This window comes from Amblyomma maculatum, chromosome 9, assembly GCF_055883805.1.
Source record: "Amblyomma maculatum isolate TAMU_Amacu chromosome 9, ASM5588380v1, whole genome shotgun sequence".
Classification (NCBI taxonomy): Eukaryota; Metazoa; Arthropoda; class Arachnida; order Ixodida; family Ixodidae; genus Amblyomma; species Amblyomma maculatum.
Window position 1 is genome coordinate 26,107,832 of NC_139352.1, and position 18,491 is coordinate 26,126,322.

The 18,491-nt window shown below is 47.7% G+C and overlaps 1 protein-coding gene across 2 annotated transcripts in view; it reads right to left on the bottom strand.

Moving 5' to 3' along the window:
* The window catches only part of LOC146178613 (sushi, von Willebrand factor type A, EGF and pentraxin domain-containing protein 1-like), a 112,607-nt gene extending 95,052 nt beyond the window's left edge, over positions 1–17,555 (bottom strand). Inside the window, exon 1 of one of the 2 annotated variants that reach the window (XM_084578416.1) lies at positions 16,836–17,555. In XM_084578416.1, the coding sequence (XP_084434542.1) occupies positions 16,836–16,914 (79 nt within the window). In that variant the 5' untranslated portion in view covers positions 16,915–17,555. The remainder of the gene's footprint in view (positions 1–16,835) is intronic. The other variant, XM_084578417.1, reaches the window with a different exon arrangement.
* Positions 17,556–18,491: the final 936 nt, after the last annotated feature.

Consider the following 18,491-nt stretch of genomic DNA (forward strand, 5'->3'; position numbering starts at 1 on the left):
CGCCCCTCGGTGATCGTAGCGGCCAGCCGAGCTGAGGCTTAATTGGGACAACAGACTGGGCGACTCTCCCTCCCTTCTCACTGGCCGCGCCGCAAAAGAAGTGACCTTGCCCCGACGCCAAGAACTGAGAGTGCAACGTTAGCGGCACTCCTATGAGGCCCACGCCGATCAACGTGGTACGAGCTGCTCCTACCGCGTTTCTTCAGCTTGAAGTCAACGACTTGATCTGCTATTGATCGTCTATATATTCTGTGTGGCTGACCGCATTTGCACCGTTCCGGCCAGAGGCTTTAACAGCTTTCGTTTCTTTTATTTTTTTTTTTCGGTGTTCTTACAACACCACGCCCTTTGGAACGATTAGATTTGTAATTTGCTCTCGGGGGGAATACAGGCATTCCTAGCTATCTACGCGATTGCATAAATTAATCAATTTCTTGCGGTCATAACATACACAAGGCAATGCAATTAGGAGGTGCACACTGCAGCCCGTCTAGGACACACAGCAGAAAGCAGACAAAATTGTTCGTGTACATCGAGCAGTTCAATAAATCGAAGACACGTCCGGAAAACGGAAGTACGCGGAGCAGTCCACGGCGATGCGCTATTGAAAGTATTGGTGTGTGGGCCTAATGCTCTGAAAAACAGCGCGCGGAGTAAAGGCGCCGTGCGACGTTAAGGTCATGCCCTCCGTCTCTTCTGAGTGGGTCCAGTTTTAAGGGGCTGATGGAGCCGTCTTCTTTCCGCCGCCTACGTTCCTAATATATATATATATATATATATATATATATATATATGAAGGCCTCCCATACTCCCTCTCTGCCCAGTCTTTTTAATAAAGAATTCACAAAGAAGCAGGCAAGCAAAACCTGTTGTAAGCGACACGGGTTGAGTCCCGGTCTCGGCGATCGTTTTTCGACGGAGGCGAAAAGAAAGGTGCACATGTACTGTGCTACATGAGTTCACATTAATGGATCCCACGTGGTCGAAATTTCCGGAGCCCTCCACTCCAGTAGGGCGTCCCCACAGCCACGTGAGACGCCAAGCCAAGATCTTATAACATCTACATGTTATAAGCGAGTGAATCCGGTGTACACAGAAACGCGAATAAATACACGGGTGCACACACATCAGGCGATGTCTTCTCCACTGGGAAAGCCACTGAGCCACTGTTGTCGTCGAGGCATTTGTTGGCAAATGAAACGAGCGCGCGCTCTGAAGACGTGAGACGTGAGACGCGAGCCAGAGCGGAGGGAACGGGCAATGGTATTCCTCATTACGAAACACTTCTTCCGCTGTCGCTAATAAGTCGCTTTCACTGGGCCTCCAACGCGTGTCTGGCATAGCCAAGCCACGCACTTGGGGAAAGGAAAAGGATATATTCCCGCACGCGTTGTTTTGATAGGGCGATTATCGGCGCTCGATGCGTCTGGAATGGAACTTAGCACCACTGCCCTGAGGCGATGTCAAAGGAAGGAATAATCCTGGCCGCTGACCGCTTCCTGTGGATGGCGCTGTAGCAAGTGCATTTTCGTCAAGCGCCAAGGTCGGGATATTGTTAGCTAACCTTAGTGCGTTGCGTGACATTGAGTGGCGTGCCAATGAATGGCTATAGTTACCACCGGAAGTGAGAACATTCAGGCCAAGTATGAAAAAAAAAAGAAAGAAAGAGTGAGAACGCAGTGAGCTTCTACGGCTGAAGAAGACCGTGAAACAGAACGATCCATTCCGCAGAATAATAAGTGGAATAAGTGGAATAAGATACAGTGATGGAAAAAGGTTCTCTTATGCATTTATCACACAAGCGAGCTTCTTGATGTAAGAATTGAAACTGAAAGTCTTTATGTATTTGTACTAACTCAACACAGCAAAATACACGGCTAAGAGATGACGACACACAAGCGCTAAACTTCCAACTGACATTTATTTGGTGAAATGCTACTTTTATACTGGTTTGCTGCCAACAACATTAAGAAAATTTCTTATCTTGGCACTCCGTCAAAATGAGCACGTATTTATTAACGCGATCGAAGGCGCACTAACAGAGTTTTCATGCAGACCGGCTATTTGTCATACCTTAAACAACCGGGAAGAGAAATAACAAGGTTGTGATCATGTCATTGTGTACTGAATCATTGTGTGCTGAAGGCACTAAAATCATTTGCCATCTAGAAAAGGGTAAGATTCAATTTGCTTTGTGGGATTTAACGTCCCAAAGCGACTCAGGCTATGAGAGACGCCGTAGTGGAGGACTCCGGAAATTTAGACCACCTGGGGTTCCTTAACGTGCTGAGATTCACTTTAGTATACCATAACAAATTTGTACGAGCGCGAAAGTTATTTCCTACTTATGGATTACTGCGGTACGTCTATACCGGAATATTTGGCAGAAAATGGCCACCTTTGGTGTTTTACTCTGCGCTTCGGCTGTGTGAAATAGGTTCCACAGGCAGACACACGCACATTAAATCCAGTGATATGCAGTAGTAATACAGCTAATAATTTGCAAATAATAGGACACGTATTGAAACTACGCGTATGCACTGTCGCTCATATCCGCGAAAAAACTTAGCTGGAATTGCGAAAGTTTCGGCCAATTTTCTTTGCCTTTAGCATGACAAGGCGAGTACTAATGGCGCCACCGCGCTACGCTTCAAACCACGTGCATGCGAGCATTCCGCAACGTCTGTGTAATGCCAACGAACGGTGGCAAACACACGCCTTCCTTCCCCAGAGGGGCCATTAACTCCTCCTAGGCGGAATTCGCACGTTGCCAAAGAGCGACGATCTGGCCTGCCAAATCACCATCCGCGCCAGACAACTGCCACGTACCACGCAAACAGCAGCTTTCCTGTAGCCTCGCGCACACAAAGGGGCGAGAGCACGGTGGTGAGAGATTGGGAGGGAGCACCATAGAGAGTAGAGTGGTGACTCAGCCCAGCGTGCCTCTCCGCCACGCGTCCGGTTCCGATCAGATTAAAGCAGTGAAAGGTAAACGACGACCGCGACAATTAGCCGCAAACAAAGCGATCGACGCATGCGACTAATACGGGAAGACTTTCGCTATGCGGTGGCAAGCGTATACTGTCCATATTTGCCAGCAAATACGCCTCTTTTAAGAACGACCTTGGTCTCTAGAGCGGAAGATTGGAAACCACATGCGCGAACGCTGTCAGCATAGCTTGGAACTGCCTTATCCAAGGACGTTGGCGTTAAATCATTTTCTCGCACAATTTGCGCAGCAATGCACGCTCGCACTTTGAACGTCGTTAATTAAAAGTTGCAAGATTTTAGATTTGGATCTTTTGTTCGTGCTGTTGTCGAGGCTGGTTACGAAATTATTTCTTGTCTTTTCTTGTTTCGCTCATACGTTGCTAATCGACAGAATTTGTACTTCGTTTATTTCCGCGTGTGCCACCAACAAAAGGCGTTTTGTAAGTGCCTGCAAGTTCGGCTTCAAGTGGCATGAACACCAGCCAAGGAGAGCATTGAGATTGGAGCCCGCCTATAACAAATTTCGGTTACAACAAAGCGTTGTCGCCTGCGGTGCAATGCGGGCCTGTTGGTGTAATATTCTACCCTTGACGTGGCAGCGCTATAAATATATACGCCGATTCAAGACAGATGATTAGCAATCTGATTGAATGTTAGATTATTCGATTGACTGCCGACCAATTAACCATAGAAACTTCTTATGGCAATGAAGGCGTGTGCGCACAGAGAGCTATATGCCTGCAAAACGATTTCAGCGGGCTTGTCTTTTTCCCAAATGAACTTCAAAGATAACTTGGGGTCTCTATAGGGAGCAAGTACGCTCGCTCGCTTATTTTCGCTCCATAAAAGAGCCACGTACCGCTGTTGTTGACCCCACCGAAGACGTGACTGTTTCTCTCTATACATTATATGTACTTGGATAGTGCAGAGGAATATAGCAGCGTGTATCGCTGTGTGTTAGGAAGTGTCTCTGTTTCGCTAATATTATTTTTCCGCTTCCAATGCTGTTCTTTCTTCGGACAAGACTAAGCTTTAATAAATGGCCAGAGGAAATAAACGAAAACAAAACAAAACGGGTAGCTGTTTTCAATATCAAGCAACGCACTTCTGGGCCCTGTAATGCATTATGAATAAATAAATAAATAAATAAATAAATAAATAAATAAATAAATAAATAAATAAATAAATAAATAAATAAATAAATAGACGGTGGTCAAGTGCGAAGCAGACAGTTAATTCTTCTCGGCATCAAGCTGAGCGCAATGTTTTCTTGCCAAACGTTGTCAGGGGTGAACAAACGGTCGATACATCCCTGACAGATATGAGCAAGAGCACAATGCTAGATAAAATAAACCAAAATTGACTTTTAAAAGTCAGTTTTGTTTTATTGTGACTTACTAATACTTCAAACTCAAAGTATTTCTGCATGCATGCAAAAAGAAAAAAAGATCTAGCCAGATATTGAAAACTTATCTCTGCTTTTCATAGCGCATTATATGCTTGCTAGCACTTCCCGTATAGAAACTATGGTGACGACTGCGTCTGCTAATGTACGCTGCGTCCAACAAGAATCTGTTTATATACACAGCCGTTCAGTTCAATGCCCCTTTTTGTGCGCCCTTTATCAGTGGGCTCACAACCCAAATCAATTGATTTATAAACCAGCCAATTTTCTGCCGGCCTGTACAAACTTTCTCTTCTTTTCCTTATATTTCCTGCTCCGTTAGCACTGTTTAACCCTATGATTTATACCATGCCCATCGTTCCGCACACATGGGGGCAGACTTCCAATCAGTACGGCAAACAGGCCCTCTGCTCAAACCGTGCAAAAAAACTGTTGACGGTCGTCGCTGACGCCACCGCCAAAAGGCTGCTGTCGCAATGCTGCTCAGCACTGATTTGTTAAGAGCGGGTTCCTTTGAACAAACCCGCTCGCGAGCAAACTATCGGAATTATGTTCTAGCGTGCTTTCACGAGGAAAATATGCAAATAAAGTACATAACACTGCATGGTCATATAACGTTGTACATCTGTATTGCCGACCAGTTAAGCCGCTTGGAATAAAGACTTCTAGCTATAATATACGCGCCATCTATTGAAGAGCAATATTCGCATTATTTTTCTTAATCTGTTTCGAATTCCCACGGCTCCAACGAAGCGTTTCGGCATACGTTTGGTTTATGGGGTCTAACATCACAAAGCGACATCGGTCATGAGAGACGCCGTAGTGGAGGGCTCTGGAAATCTTCGTCCACCCGGGGTTCGTTAACGTGCATTGACATTGCACAGGGTACGGGCGCCTTGCGTTTAGCCTCTGTCCAAACGCGGCTTCCGCGGCGGGGATCGAACCCGCGTGCTTGAGTTCATCGCAGTCGAGCGCCCTATAACTGCTGAGCCACCGCTTCGGGTCACACAGCTTTCTTTGTTGTACCAGCTACAAGAAGATAACCCCCTGTTGTTGTTGTTGTAGCCTGCTAGTGGCTCTGTAGCTGAGCCACCTCCGCTGCCTCGTGCAGATAGAAAGAAAAGGCAGAGGGAGAGAAAGACGCGCGCGCCGCAACAACAGCCGCCGTCCACCATCGAAGCGGTGGCGGGTGCAATGACGGCCTACAACAGATAAAAATTCTGTGGCAGGCTAGACTCCGCCGCAAGCGGTGGTGACCCACTTGTCCCAGCCCTATTAGGGTAGTCTCAGATCCTCACCTAACGTGATAAATAGTCGGTGGCTTACTCTGTGAGTCTTAAATCTCGAGCAGTGTTTGCAATGGGGTATCGCATTAGGAGCGTATAAAAACTCTGACAGCGCTACCAAATCGACGTTTCCTGCCAACTGGAAAAGCGTTATCTTTGCGATTCCAGTTCACGGCGGCTCATTTTAGCATACTCAAGGTCTGCTCCTCGCTAGGCAAATAATTGAGCCCGTAACGCGCTTTCGAATGGCTAACCCGGTTTTGCGCGGTTCACTCCCTTATCTCGCGTAAACATCGAGAAAACACCGAGAAATAAATAACGGAGCGACGCTCGCAGCAGCCAACAAGTGACGGAATCGTGGCCAAGAAATCGAAAGGCAGCTACTTTTGCAACGCACTCGTACGACGATTCTGACCTTGGTGAAGATAAGCACGTAGCGGATAATCCTGCTTTCCTTATTATGGACAGCTTGAAATCGATGATGTAGCGCTGGGAGCCAGTCAGATTCACACATACTAGTTTTTAAGTACTTCTTGTAAAAATGCTTGCGTACCTACGTTTTACGGCAGTTAGGAGCACCACATGTGGTAGATGTGAATAATGGGTGGAGGAAGGGAGGAGGGAGATTTGAGTTTTCGAGGGCCGAGCGCATGTTATCGCGCTCAGTATCGCTGTCGCCGAGTGTTGAGACGGTGCCATGGATGCAAAGAGTGACATAAAAAACTCGCTACGCTTTCGAATTCGTTCAACGTAACCGAAAGATCTGTTCGATTCGTATACCTGCGGATCAAACGATTTGGTTCAATCAATTTATTCGCCTTCCCTCACCAGTCAAACACTGAGGCCACGAGTATGAATGAGACGTGACTGAAAGACGCGCCTCATTTCTTTATTTATCGCGAGTAGACCTGTATTGCGCATGCACTGACTTGAAAACGCGAGTCCCCATAGTGTGGTGAGTGAACCATATCCGTTTTCTTGGGCTGCACATCTGGTGACACGGCTAGCGCGTCCTAGATATGGCGTTACTCATCCGTCGTCTCTCACACAATGTTTGTTTTCGCACAAACTCTCTCCCGTAGGGTTTTTGTTTTCCTTTTTGCACAAACCGCGCACCACAGTCCCACCCACCGGTAGACCACGCGCTCGGGAACCAAAAATCTCGTGACGTCAGCCGACAGGAAGAAGTAGCTGCGGGACCACGCACCTCCGGTGACGTCCGTCCCACTTCCGGTCCTATTATCCCGCTCAGGCGCCTCGAAAGAAAAGCGCGTGACTTACTGGGTCAGCCGGCTCACGTTCGGCCCGCGTGCCCGAAGAAAGACAGCGGTGAGCGGCACGGTTCTTGCCACAGGATGCAGGAACTGCTGCGCACCGGTCCAGTGCCGCGAAGCTGTGTCTTACCTCCTGAGCTGCGTTTATTTTTCCTTTTGACTACTTTGCTGCTTCCTTCAAGGTTTAGACAAAACACCGGAGCAAGGTTGCTTTATGTGATATATCCTGTCTCAGTGTCAGGTGTAATCCTTGAAGTCTAGGCATTCCCGACTCTGGTCACTTTAATCTCGTGGCATGACACTTTTTCTCTTGGTACATTTACTGATGAGTTCTTCGGGTTGAAGACAATGCACTTGTCGAAAATTTGCTCTGCAGATTAGCTTATCGAGCAGTTCGTTTTACACGTTCATGCTGTCCAGAATTCTATCTTAACTACTCTGCATGTCTCGTGTATATTCGTTTGCAAGCGTGCGCTGGGGTTTTACATAAATGTAATGAAAATTTTTGAAGACCGTCTCAGTTGGTAGTGAACTACCAACAGTCCGGCGCTTGGTACAAGGACCCTAAATCTGGTTTTCGACCCACAACTTGCGCTTTGCGTTCACATATAACATCACGTGAACGGGACTGGCTTAAAGACCTGTCAGTCTCTCGCATTTCGTTAAACTCTTGGTACTCAATTGACATTCCGCCCATCCCATCCCATCCAGTGTGCTGCACATTCGCTGCACAACGCACTGCCGCGCATGCGCAAGTTGAGCTGCGTGTAGCGCTCGTAAAGCGCCATCCATTTGTGAGCTGTCTAGCCTGAAAACGTTAGTGTGCACTACGCATTGCGCTCGACTTCTTGACCTCCTATCCAGAACGTGGCAAAGCAATCGAACTGCAGTTCAGTGACACCCACTGTCCGTGCGCACGCATCGGCCGACCGAGCCTCGGCGGTTCACCGAATGCGAGGAGGTGGGGGTCGAGCGCTGGCCCACATTTATGCGTCAGCAAAGCAGCTGCTGTTGCGCGCTGTTCGTCGTCGCTGCCGCTGTCGGGGACCGGGGGAGTCAGACGCTCGTAGCGCAAGGTCAAGCAGCGTGCTCCACACTCCTCAAGGAACAGCCTTCTCCTCCATCGCCCCAACTCTTTCACCCTTTTCGCTGGCGTCGTGTGCCGCACTTGACTCCAGCATGATGGCCGGCTGGTCGTGTGGAACGGCCCGTGTCAGCTGGCTGCCTGTGGCTCGGCTAGACAAGTACAGGATGGGGGGCCCTGTGCAGTACGCCGCAGCAGCCGTTGTCGTAAATAATGGGGTCTCAGTGGCAGGCGTGGTGGCGACGGCAGATGTGCCGCCGTCGCAATACGTTACGTGCCGCGCGCCCTCGTCAGTGACTTTTTTTTTTTTTTTTTTTGCAACCGCGACGGGGACTCGTAATTCTTGGTTAAGTTTGAGAATTGCGACGCTGGAGACTTGTTAAGCAACCGGTTACAACGCCCGGATGTTTGATGAGAGCTCGCGAGGAGCTATTTGCCAGGCACTGCTCGCGCGTATCAAGTTGTGCTATGGTGTGTGTGTACTGCAGGCGCGGACAGGGTGGCTTCCGTGTATTTACATGCTGGGTGGTATAAAGTTCACCAGGGCGATATTCTGGCACGCTAGGTCATGGTCATGGACGGCGGCTAACACTGATGACATGGGCGGAGTGGTAGTCCAAAAGTCCCTCTCCGACGTTCGAAATCGAATCCGGCCCCTCCGAGCGTCGTGGCTGAATTTCATGATGGAACATAGCGCGAAAAAGTACACGAAGGACGGAAGGAAGACACGGACAAGCACTACCTTCCTTCCGTCATTCGTGTACTTTTGCGCGCTATTTTCCATCATGAACGTTAACCTACTCGCCCAACTTTCGGCATTACTTATCGCGGCTGAATGCCGTGGGTATCTGACGCACTAGCAAAAGCAGCTGCTAAGACCGGTAGGTTCTAAATTTAGCACCTCGGGACTCCTAATTTTCACTACGATAGGCGTAGATGTATGACTTCCCATCGTGCTTATGCAGTTTCAGTTTAAGTTCGCACATGTGTGAATGGCCACTCACAGTGGCATCCAATGACGAGAGCAGAGTCAACGTACCCCGTGCAACAAATGAAAGACTCTGTCATATATATTCACTAATGCGTAAAACTTTCTCAGTGAATAAATCGTATGCGGTTGCTCTACCGGCTGCCTGTATCGCGCGCTGAAAGCAGTGACTACTCCGAACTTCCGCTGACACCCACAACGTGACCAAAAGTATCCGCCACGCAAGCGATCTGCTTGGTCACGTGAGTAACGCTTCCCAATGTGGCACCCTTTGAGTATTCGAACTTGTCCTTTGGTTACCAACAGAAGACCTGTGACTAAGCAACCTGTGAAGGTTGCTTAGTGTTTGCTGGTTACGCCTATATGGCACGAGAATAGTATGATGGTCCCGAGATTCAGGTGAAGAAAAAAAAAAGCAAAAAAACAACAACAAGAAACTAAGGTTGTCTGGCCGAACATTTCCGAAATCACACGCTGATTTGTATTTCGTTTTTTGCTTAGTTTTGCCCGCACAAATCATTGCTGATACTTTGCGACTTTGGGCGCCATGCAGGATAGAAATATGGGTCACGTGATCCTCGCAGAAGTGGAGCACACTCCGAACGAACTTGAGCCGCATGTGCGAGAAGCTCTCTGACGCGCGTCGCAACACATTCGTGCTCTTTTGGGCGTTGCCGCGTTTCGCCCTCTATCCCCAAAGCGAAGGCTCAACGACCGAAAACCGATCGTGCGAGACGCCTCTGACTCATCGGGAGGAAACGGCGTCGCTCATAACTCTTTCTAGGCCATGAGCGCGTATACGGTAATGTTCACTCTGTTGTGGGCTGAGGTCGAGGGAGAGAGAGGTCCGCGAGCGCATCCGGGCTTCCTCCAGCGCGCGATCTCTGTTTTTGCAACTGCACACATCGCACCTGGTACAACGAACCGACTGCGCACAATACAGCCTGTACCAAACATATCCACTGCGTAGTCCTTAAGCACGCCGCTGTTTACGGCACTGGCAGTAATCGAACTCTGATGTCGCTTGCTGTGACGACTGATTTCAGGAGCAGTGGTTCCGTAGTTTAGGGCAGCTTTGCCCTCATCGCTTCATAGCTGATTATTCTTTTTTTTTTTTTTTTTTTTTTCACTGCAGTGCCTACTTGCACGTCAAAAGCAATTCTCTCCTAGCGAAAAGAGCAGCTTTTAGGACTTGAATTGTTCACTGTACCAGCGGCTTCTTTATAGAATGACGTTTGATTTAGCGCGATTAAGCGAAATGCAAATTAGGCGCGCTATATTGGCTTGCATCTTCCCTTCGATTTCGGGCCGCACATACTGATTAGCAATTATGTGAAGTAACATTCCACGTAGATAAGAAGGCCCAATTCAACCCAGCCATAAAACATACCTGAATGGCCTATAGGAGTATACCGTGTTTTACTCGGGATATAGGCAGTTGCGATTTCCATATCAAACGCGCCGCCCAAGTTCATAACTCCTGCCATTTGGGCCATTGCAAACGATGTGACGTCACATAAACCGCCGACCAATCAGCGCCAGGCCATGTCAACCACCAGTGTACCATTTGTCGGAGGCATGCTTGTGAGGAGCAGCGGCCGAGCATCAGCGGAATGCGGTAGTGGGGATCAGAGCACAAACTTTCTGCACTGCCGGGGTGGCTCAGGGGTTAGAGCGCTCGACTGCTAAACCGAAGGACGCGGTATCGAATCCCGGTCGCCGCGACCGCTTTTCGACGGAAGCGAACTTAGAAGATGCCCGTGTGCTGTGCGATGTCAGTGCACGTTAGAGAACTCCAGGTGGCCGAAATCTCCGGAGCCACACCACCACGGCGCTCCTTATGTGTAAGCCTGAGTCGCTTTAGGACGTTAAATATCTAAAACCGTAAGAACCAGTATATATGCTTCCTGTACACTTCATGTGGCGCATCATAAGAGACAAGCCACTTCATCTTGCTTTCTAGATAGAATCTGATCTGCTAGGGTGGGCATGTCGGGGGGTGGAATATGCGTAATTTTGTTTCTTTCCGTGAAAACAATGGACATTGCCATATAAGGTGTTTTAGGTATGCTGTACACTGTTCCTGACAGTGGGTGCATATGCTGTGTTTGAGTGTTTCGTGTCTTCCGAGAAACCATTTATCAACTATGTTTGCTGCGTTTGTTATTACGAAGCTAAACTCCCATCCCTCCTAACTCCCTAATTACCTAAACAGATGCCGAGAGCCATCCCTTCCTTCAAATAAAGGATTCATTCATTCATTCATTCATTCATTCATTCATTCATTCATTCATTCATTCATTCATTCATTCATTCATTCATCTTGCTTTCTATGCTTAAACGCGGTGACTGGTTTGGGCAATGAAATGGAATTGACTACTTCGTTATTGGTTATGGACTCGCCGCATGGTGTGTGTGTGTGTGTGTGTGTGTGTGTGTGTGTGTGTGTGTGTGTGTGTGTGTGTGTGTGTGTGTGTGTGTTTGTGTGTGTGTGGGAATGGATCAAGCATTTGTCTGGATGGAACAGCAAAAAAAAAAAAGGAAAAGAAGCGACCTGCTGCACTACATTAAAAAAAAAAAAAATGTGGCGTAGCACTGAAATAACCCAAGAGCGTGCCTTCAGAGAGAAAATACGCAAGAAAACATACTAAACAGATCGAGAAAAAACATATACTGTCGCGAGTTGTGTACAACCAAGTTGTCTTTTTCCCGTTTAGTATGTGTATGTATACTTATCCATATCACGAAGCACTAGTTGGAGCACACGCGGCGCGCTTTTGAACGTCGTGGTGCACGCATGCGGAATTAAGCCTTGTCCTTGTTCTCGAACCGCTTTCCGACACCGACTCCTCAAGTGGAAGGCTCCCTCCTTCACTGCGCTGGCCCAGCTTCCTTCTGGGCTAACCTTCCTGCGGGCTACACTGCCGCTGCTGCTGGTGAAGAAGGAAGCTCGTGTCTCCACGACGAGGTGTCTGTCAGCGTGACCGACGTCCTTTTAGCTGCGCTCAACACGCTCGCGCTTGCACGGTCACGTCTGGATGCAGTCGTCGAGTTTGCTCCAGATTCCCAGCGTGCTTGGTTTGGTTTCTTTTTGACCGCCCAGCTCTCCCTCTCTCTCTTTTAGCTCTGTCCTGTCTGTCGTTATGGTTGCATTAATTCACGCACGTGCGCCTGCATAAACACTCCAAGAACGACGCCTTGCATTTCAAATGTGAGCTGATCGTTTCACTGGAGAGCACGGAGGACTCGCCGTTCTGTTTTTCGAGCGCTGAAGAAACATGGGCTGATCGCAAAAGGCAAATGAATCTCATTTCGGTTGTCGCTGCCTAATCATGGTTGTTGTTGGATTGACTATAACGAAATGCTCAACTGTTCTGCGGTCTTTCGATAGACAGGTGGAATTCATATCTCAGCATGCGACTAGGAGGTTGTCACTGATGCTGTCTGTCGGATTATCAACGAGAACAGTGCGGTGGTGATGCAATGGGAGCAGTGGCGTTCGTGTCACTTTACCGCAGGTTGCGTAATCGAGCAAGCCGCGACACGCTCTTAAGGAGATTTCGATTTTACATGCAATTTGCTTACATATCAAATGCAAGAGGTGCTTAGAAGCATTTATCTTATCCCGTATTGCAAACGATGTGACTGACTGCGATGCAAATTTGCTAAAAATGACCATTTGCCCTTTCTAATTTTTTCAAAAAACGCACGAACGGGATTTGTGTTGATATATGTATAAGCTGAAATAAATATTTGCCGCATGGAGTTTGGAAGTCACGTATATTACTTATCTGCAAAGCTCGGTGCTCTCTTTGACAATCAGACAGGTATGACATTCGCTAAGGGCAATTCTCGCTAGGCATCTCAGCAGTACAGTATACTATCTACAAAATTACTCATCGCGAAGTTTTTTAGGCGTTGCTGCTAAGGAGCTTGCGGCCACTCATCATAATTGGTATATTGAGAATGAGGGATCGAATCCCGGCCTCGGCGGTCGCTTTTTTCGATGGGGGCGAAAAGCAAGGCGCCCGTTTGCTGTACGATGTCAGTGCACGTTAAAGAACCCCAGGTGGTCGAAACTTCCGGAGTCCTCCACTACGGCGTCCCTCATAGCCTGAGTCGCTTTGGGACGTTAAACCCCACAAAACAAACCATTCATATATATGATGATTATGATGATGATGATGATAGTATGACACAAACCCTGCTCAGAGGGTGATCACAATGGATACTGGATAACAGGGTGGTGAAATCTTGTTCTGGTAAAGAAGTGAGTTGCGGCAGTAGACCGGGATCAGTGCGCCGCTCAGACCGAATGGATTTTTTTTATTATTATTATCGGTTGGAGAACTGCACGACATCGCCATTCGAACCACGACCTTCTTGCACGCGACGGGAATGTTTCACCTCCACGCCAGCGCTGCATGCTTTTGGCCAATAACACAGTTAAGTCGACAAATACGTTAAAAACAAGGGAGCGGAAAGTAGCCGAAGGCGTCGCGGTGATCGTGGCCTCACATTCTGCTGTCATCGCCAACTTAGCAGAGTGAAATTTCTGCACCAAAGTACTTAAACGTCATACGAACGAAGCAAAGTAAAAGTACACTGAAACGTTTTTGCTTTCACAACATACTTAGGTAGAGTCGGATACCTAAAAAACGGCTATAATCAACTTCCGAAGACGCGCAAGAGTGTAGTACAGTACACCGAACAATTTAGCAAGTGCTTCTCGTATAGCAAGGCCTCTCCGTCCACGCGTCCGAGGGCGATTCCTTTGCCGATTTCTTAACAACGTTAGCTGCGTAAGAGCACGCAAGGTTACCGAGCCGCCGACTTTCTTAACCCGCATCTCTGACTAAAACGAGGGAGGAGGCTGGCGTTGGCCGCTTCCTCGGTGCGTCCACAGCAGAGAGCCATTGTTGGGAGGATCTCGAACTGCGCACTTGGCCACATGCTTGGCACAAGCTTTCCCGTGCAGTTCCGAGCTATTCCTTCACTTCTTGCGCAGTGCAGGTGTCGATTCAAGTCCGCAACGCGGCGTATCGGTGATGTGTCTGTGTAGATCTTCACCTCTATAGTTGGTAGACATAACCTCCCATGATAACGAGCTTTCTTTCCCTGTTCCTTTATTTAGTGCACGGTAGCCGCTAGACCAGAAAATCATCCCAGGAAGATGGTCTGAGCATTTCTTCGTAGATAAACCCTTCCTATAAACAGGTGTGTAACCGGGAAAGTCTAGTTATGACTTCCTGGTTTACAACTACTGCAATTTAAATGCGAGCGAACGTATACAACACGGACGTATTATACGATACAGAGAAACTCTTTCTGGGAACATCTTCGCTTTTCTACCATCTCAGATGCCGAGCTTGGTACGTGATGGCGCTCAGCTATTTAGGCCTGTGAGGCTGTTCACCCTCCTCTCCACATGTTCGCACACCCAAAAGGGCCGCTTTTGAGGGCTATGGACCGCATAATCACTTCCTCAGCGCCATTTTACCGTCGACTCCTCCGCACAACGCGCCGCGTACACGATAGTTAGCCCGTTATACACATGGTCCACGTCGATGCGGGAAGAAAATGTCAACACTCTCAGCGAGGCCCGCTTCTTCTTGCTTTTCTTTTTTCTTCGCGCAAGGTTGTTTGGTGCCTGCAATTCCAGCCGCCGCGAGAAAAGATCGTACACGATACGGTTCGCTTCTTTATTTGGCTATATGCGTGTCTTTCGCTTTGTTTTTATTCGCTTGCGTTCATTCAGACTGAGACGGCACGTAATTACTTCTGAGAGCTTACTTTTTATTATTTTCTTCCTCGCCCTTCGTTGCGTGAGCGGAGGTCCACTCACTGGGTTACTGGGCGCGGAGCATGCTCCAGGCAGTTCTTTATATGTGGGCGTCTCCGGTATACGCGCCCTTTTATAAACGCACGTTTTGTTTTCGTATGTTTACTATTTGTTTTCTGGAATGCAGCGAGATACCAATGTGAGCGATTTGGAGCACTGAGGCTGTGAAAAATTACGCAGAATACCGACCGGTATTGATCTTACCCAAGTCGACGAGTTGCCTGGCCTCTTCGTGTTAACTTCTTAAGTTCAGCGAACCTTGATTCGAGGATAAGAAACGATTTTGTTATTTGAAGATTGCATATTTCTGTCGTGTTTAGAGCTCTGTTTAACGTGTACGTGTCCACTAGGTGTTTCTGACTCTCTTGAGTAACGTATCGGTCGTGAACATAACGTGCCATCTCCACAGTGACTGAGTTGAAATTCCTTCTCGAACAGAGCTTCAGCTGATCCTTTTATACACAACTGTGTAATTTACCTTGCAATTTTTCTCATAAAAAGTTAAGTGTAAAACGAATTAACAGTTCGTGAAAAAGTGTCGCGCACTGACGAGAACTTCGCATAACAAACCTCCGTACAATACTCTCAGTTATTCAGTATCCGCTTATATCGAACTTCCTGTTCTTCGAACTAACACAGCGGTGCCGTCAACATCAAGAGTATAAAAAATTAAAAGGTTCTCGTTAAATCGCGATTTTGCGTAACTCGGTAGAAGAAATTCCCGGTTCCTTTGGAGTTTAATTTATTTAGGGCCGAGTTTAGTATAAAAAGACAAAAAACTCCACATTCGAAAGCGAATCAGATTCACCGCTCGCAAAATCCGTAGAATACAAAGGAGACACTGAACCCAGTACGAAGCAAACAGTAAAACGTGAATAGGGCTGTTATGGGTCAGTCTCCGTGACCGGATTTCTGGCCAAGTTCCTCCGTTTTTTTCTTCAGCAATCCGCGTCGTTCGAAGCAGGCGCGTGAAAGGAGTGCGCGGCATTATATGGGCGCATTGCCATGTACCGTTAGACTTTCGGGCTCCATTAGAAGCGGGCGGTTTCTTTTCGTCTCCATCGAAGGGTGAAGGACGCGCAGGAAACGGCCTTTAAGCAACGCACCGTTATATCACAGGAGGTAATGGTTATGTCTGCGTAGCTCGCGAAAGCGCCACATTGAAGCTAGTCACGATGGAAGGATCACAAACGAAATGGGAATGGGCGGCATTGTGGATATTGAGCCGACCTTTTGACCGACACCTTTAATGCCAAAGGTTAGAATAGACGCAAGTTAAGCGCAGAAAAAGCGCAACTAAAAAAAAAATAAGTTGTAAACTTACTTACTAACCTAACGAACAAGATTGTTAGAGTTCAATGTTTAAGAGGACATCGGTCCAACTTCGTTTCCACTTTGAAAGCAGAGAGAGCAGTCGATCAGTTCGCTCTCTGCCCTACTACCTGAATCGCTGATTGATCGGGTTAGCTCAGTTGGTAGAGTGACTGGCCTGAGCAGGCGGGGGTCCGGAGTTCAAACCCCGGACCAGGAGTTTTCTTCAACTAGGTAGTTTCTATGCAAGGTGTATAGATTTTCTTTTTACCCGCATGGGTGCTGTCCTGTGGACGCCGGAGAGTAATAGTCCTTAATTGCGATGTTTTATGCTGAACAAAATTAATATACAGCGATAATATACAGCGATAATATACAGCGATAATATACAGCGATAATATACAGCGATAGGAATAGGTCATCCACCACCGTGATATATTCTATGAAAGCTATATAGATTTTCTGTTTACCCGCATGGGTGCTGTCCTGTGGACGCCGGAGAGTAATAGTCACTAATTGCGATGTTTTATGCTGAAGAAAATTAATATACAGCGATAGGGATACATCATCCACCACCGTGATATGTTTGTTCTCCAGACGGCGTCTAATCAAAGTTTGAATATAAATACTGAAGACGAAACTGCGGGAACTCACCTGAAGCGACTACTGCTAGGCAAATGAAGGTCACGGACGTCGCACATCTTGCGCATCCTACGAAGGTCTTCATCCTCATCTTCAGTGCGAAAACAGCAGCATCCGATGGAGAAACACCTCCCACCTCACGCAACCGTTTCCATGCGAACCACCACGGCCAAGTAATACACACAGAACTACAACAACCTCAGTCACAAAACACACCACCACACACACGCTCGCCGGTTGCCAAGTTTCAGCCACCTTCACCCACCGCTTCTTTCCATCGTTTCTCCTCGCCGAGATTTCCGAACGAAGTTTTTCTGTTTTGTTTCGGAGTTCACAAAGCGGCGACAGGAACTTCACACAGGGCGTTTGGAAGCATAGCGAGATGCGATTCCGTGAAGTCCCGCTCTAGCACTTTTTTCCGTTTCGACGAATCACATCACGCCACACAGCGAAATCATATATCAAGTAACGTCAACGGCATCGCGCAGCATCAGCACAGCACCCGAATAAAATAAATATGCGGTTGCTACAACGTTGCACGAAGCACGTGACACGGAGAGCGCGCGCGCAACTTGGCACTCCTTGCGAGCGCAACGACAACTGGCTTCACGAAACCAGTCGGGGAGCCGCAGCCCACCTTTGAGCGACGAGGACCAGCGCGAAACTGCCGACGCTCGGCTTCTCCGTTTGTGTTCGCCGCGGCCTCCTCCTCTCTCCCACACGCTTTTTCCCTCTCGCTCTCTTTTCTCTATCTCTCCTCTCTCTGGAAGCACCGCTGCTCCCGCCGTCAACGGACCGTCACACTCTACAACGGTTGGGAAACGGCTCCGCTTCTCCTCGCCACCATCTCTCGTTGTCCCTAGATTCCCAAGAGGGATGTCAAAATTTCGTGTTTTGTTCTGAGTTGCTGCTTTTTTTCTCTTCTTCTTGCACGACATACATGCGTTACGACAACCACTGCAGAAACCTGCAGTGTCGAAGCAGTTCCGGGAGATTAAATTTGTCTTTTGCTTGCACAGCATGCAAGCGGCGACAAAGAGAAACTATAAGCTTGGCTTGTCGGACGCAGGGTTCGTAGAAATTCATGCTTGCCTTGGACTCGAACCCTGCACTTCCGCCCATATATTAGTGCTTCTATGGGCTGGAGTTTAATCAAACTCTTTTTTGTACTGTTCTCGTTTCTTATATGAAATTTAAGAAAAAATCGCTTTGCTGTTATAAACGTTAGGTCGGTGCAGCTGCAGCTTTATAAACGATAAAAAGAAAAAAAAAACAATAAATAGAAAACGGGCGGACATGTTACGATGGGACACGTTGCATGTCGTATGTAGCTCGCTCGAATTCTCGTGACCCGGCCTTTAGTGCAACGAACTTAGGTACACTCTTAATCTGGTTCCACATAGCAAGTGGAACTTTTAAAAATGTTCCACTTATAAGCGGAACATTTTTAAAAGTTACACTTATAACTGGAACCTATGTGCAATCAGATTAAGAGTGTAACTGGGTGCGTTAGAATACGAGAACGCTTACTCACCTAAATGCATCTAAAGGTTAGTCAGCTCCTACCCTGTAAGCGGGTCGTTTTGCCTGGTATGGAATAATAGTAATGATAGTAATAATTGGTTCACAGGAAGAGAAAGGCGCAGTATGTCACACTTGTTTCTGTGG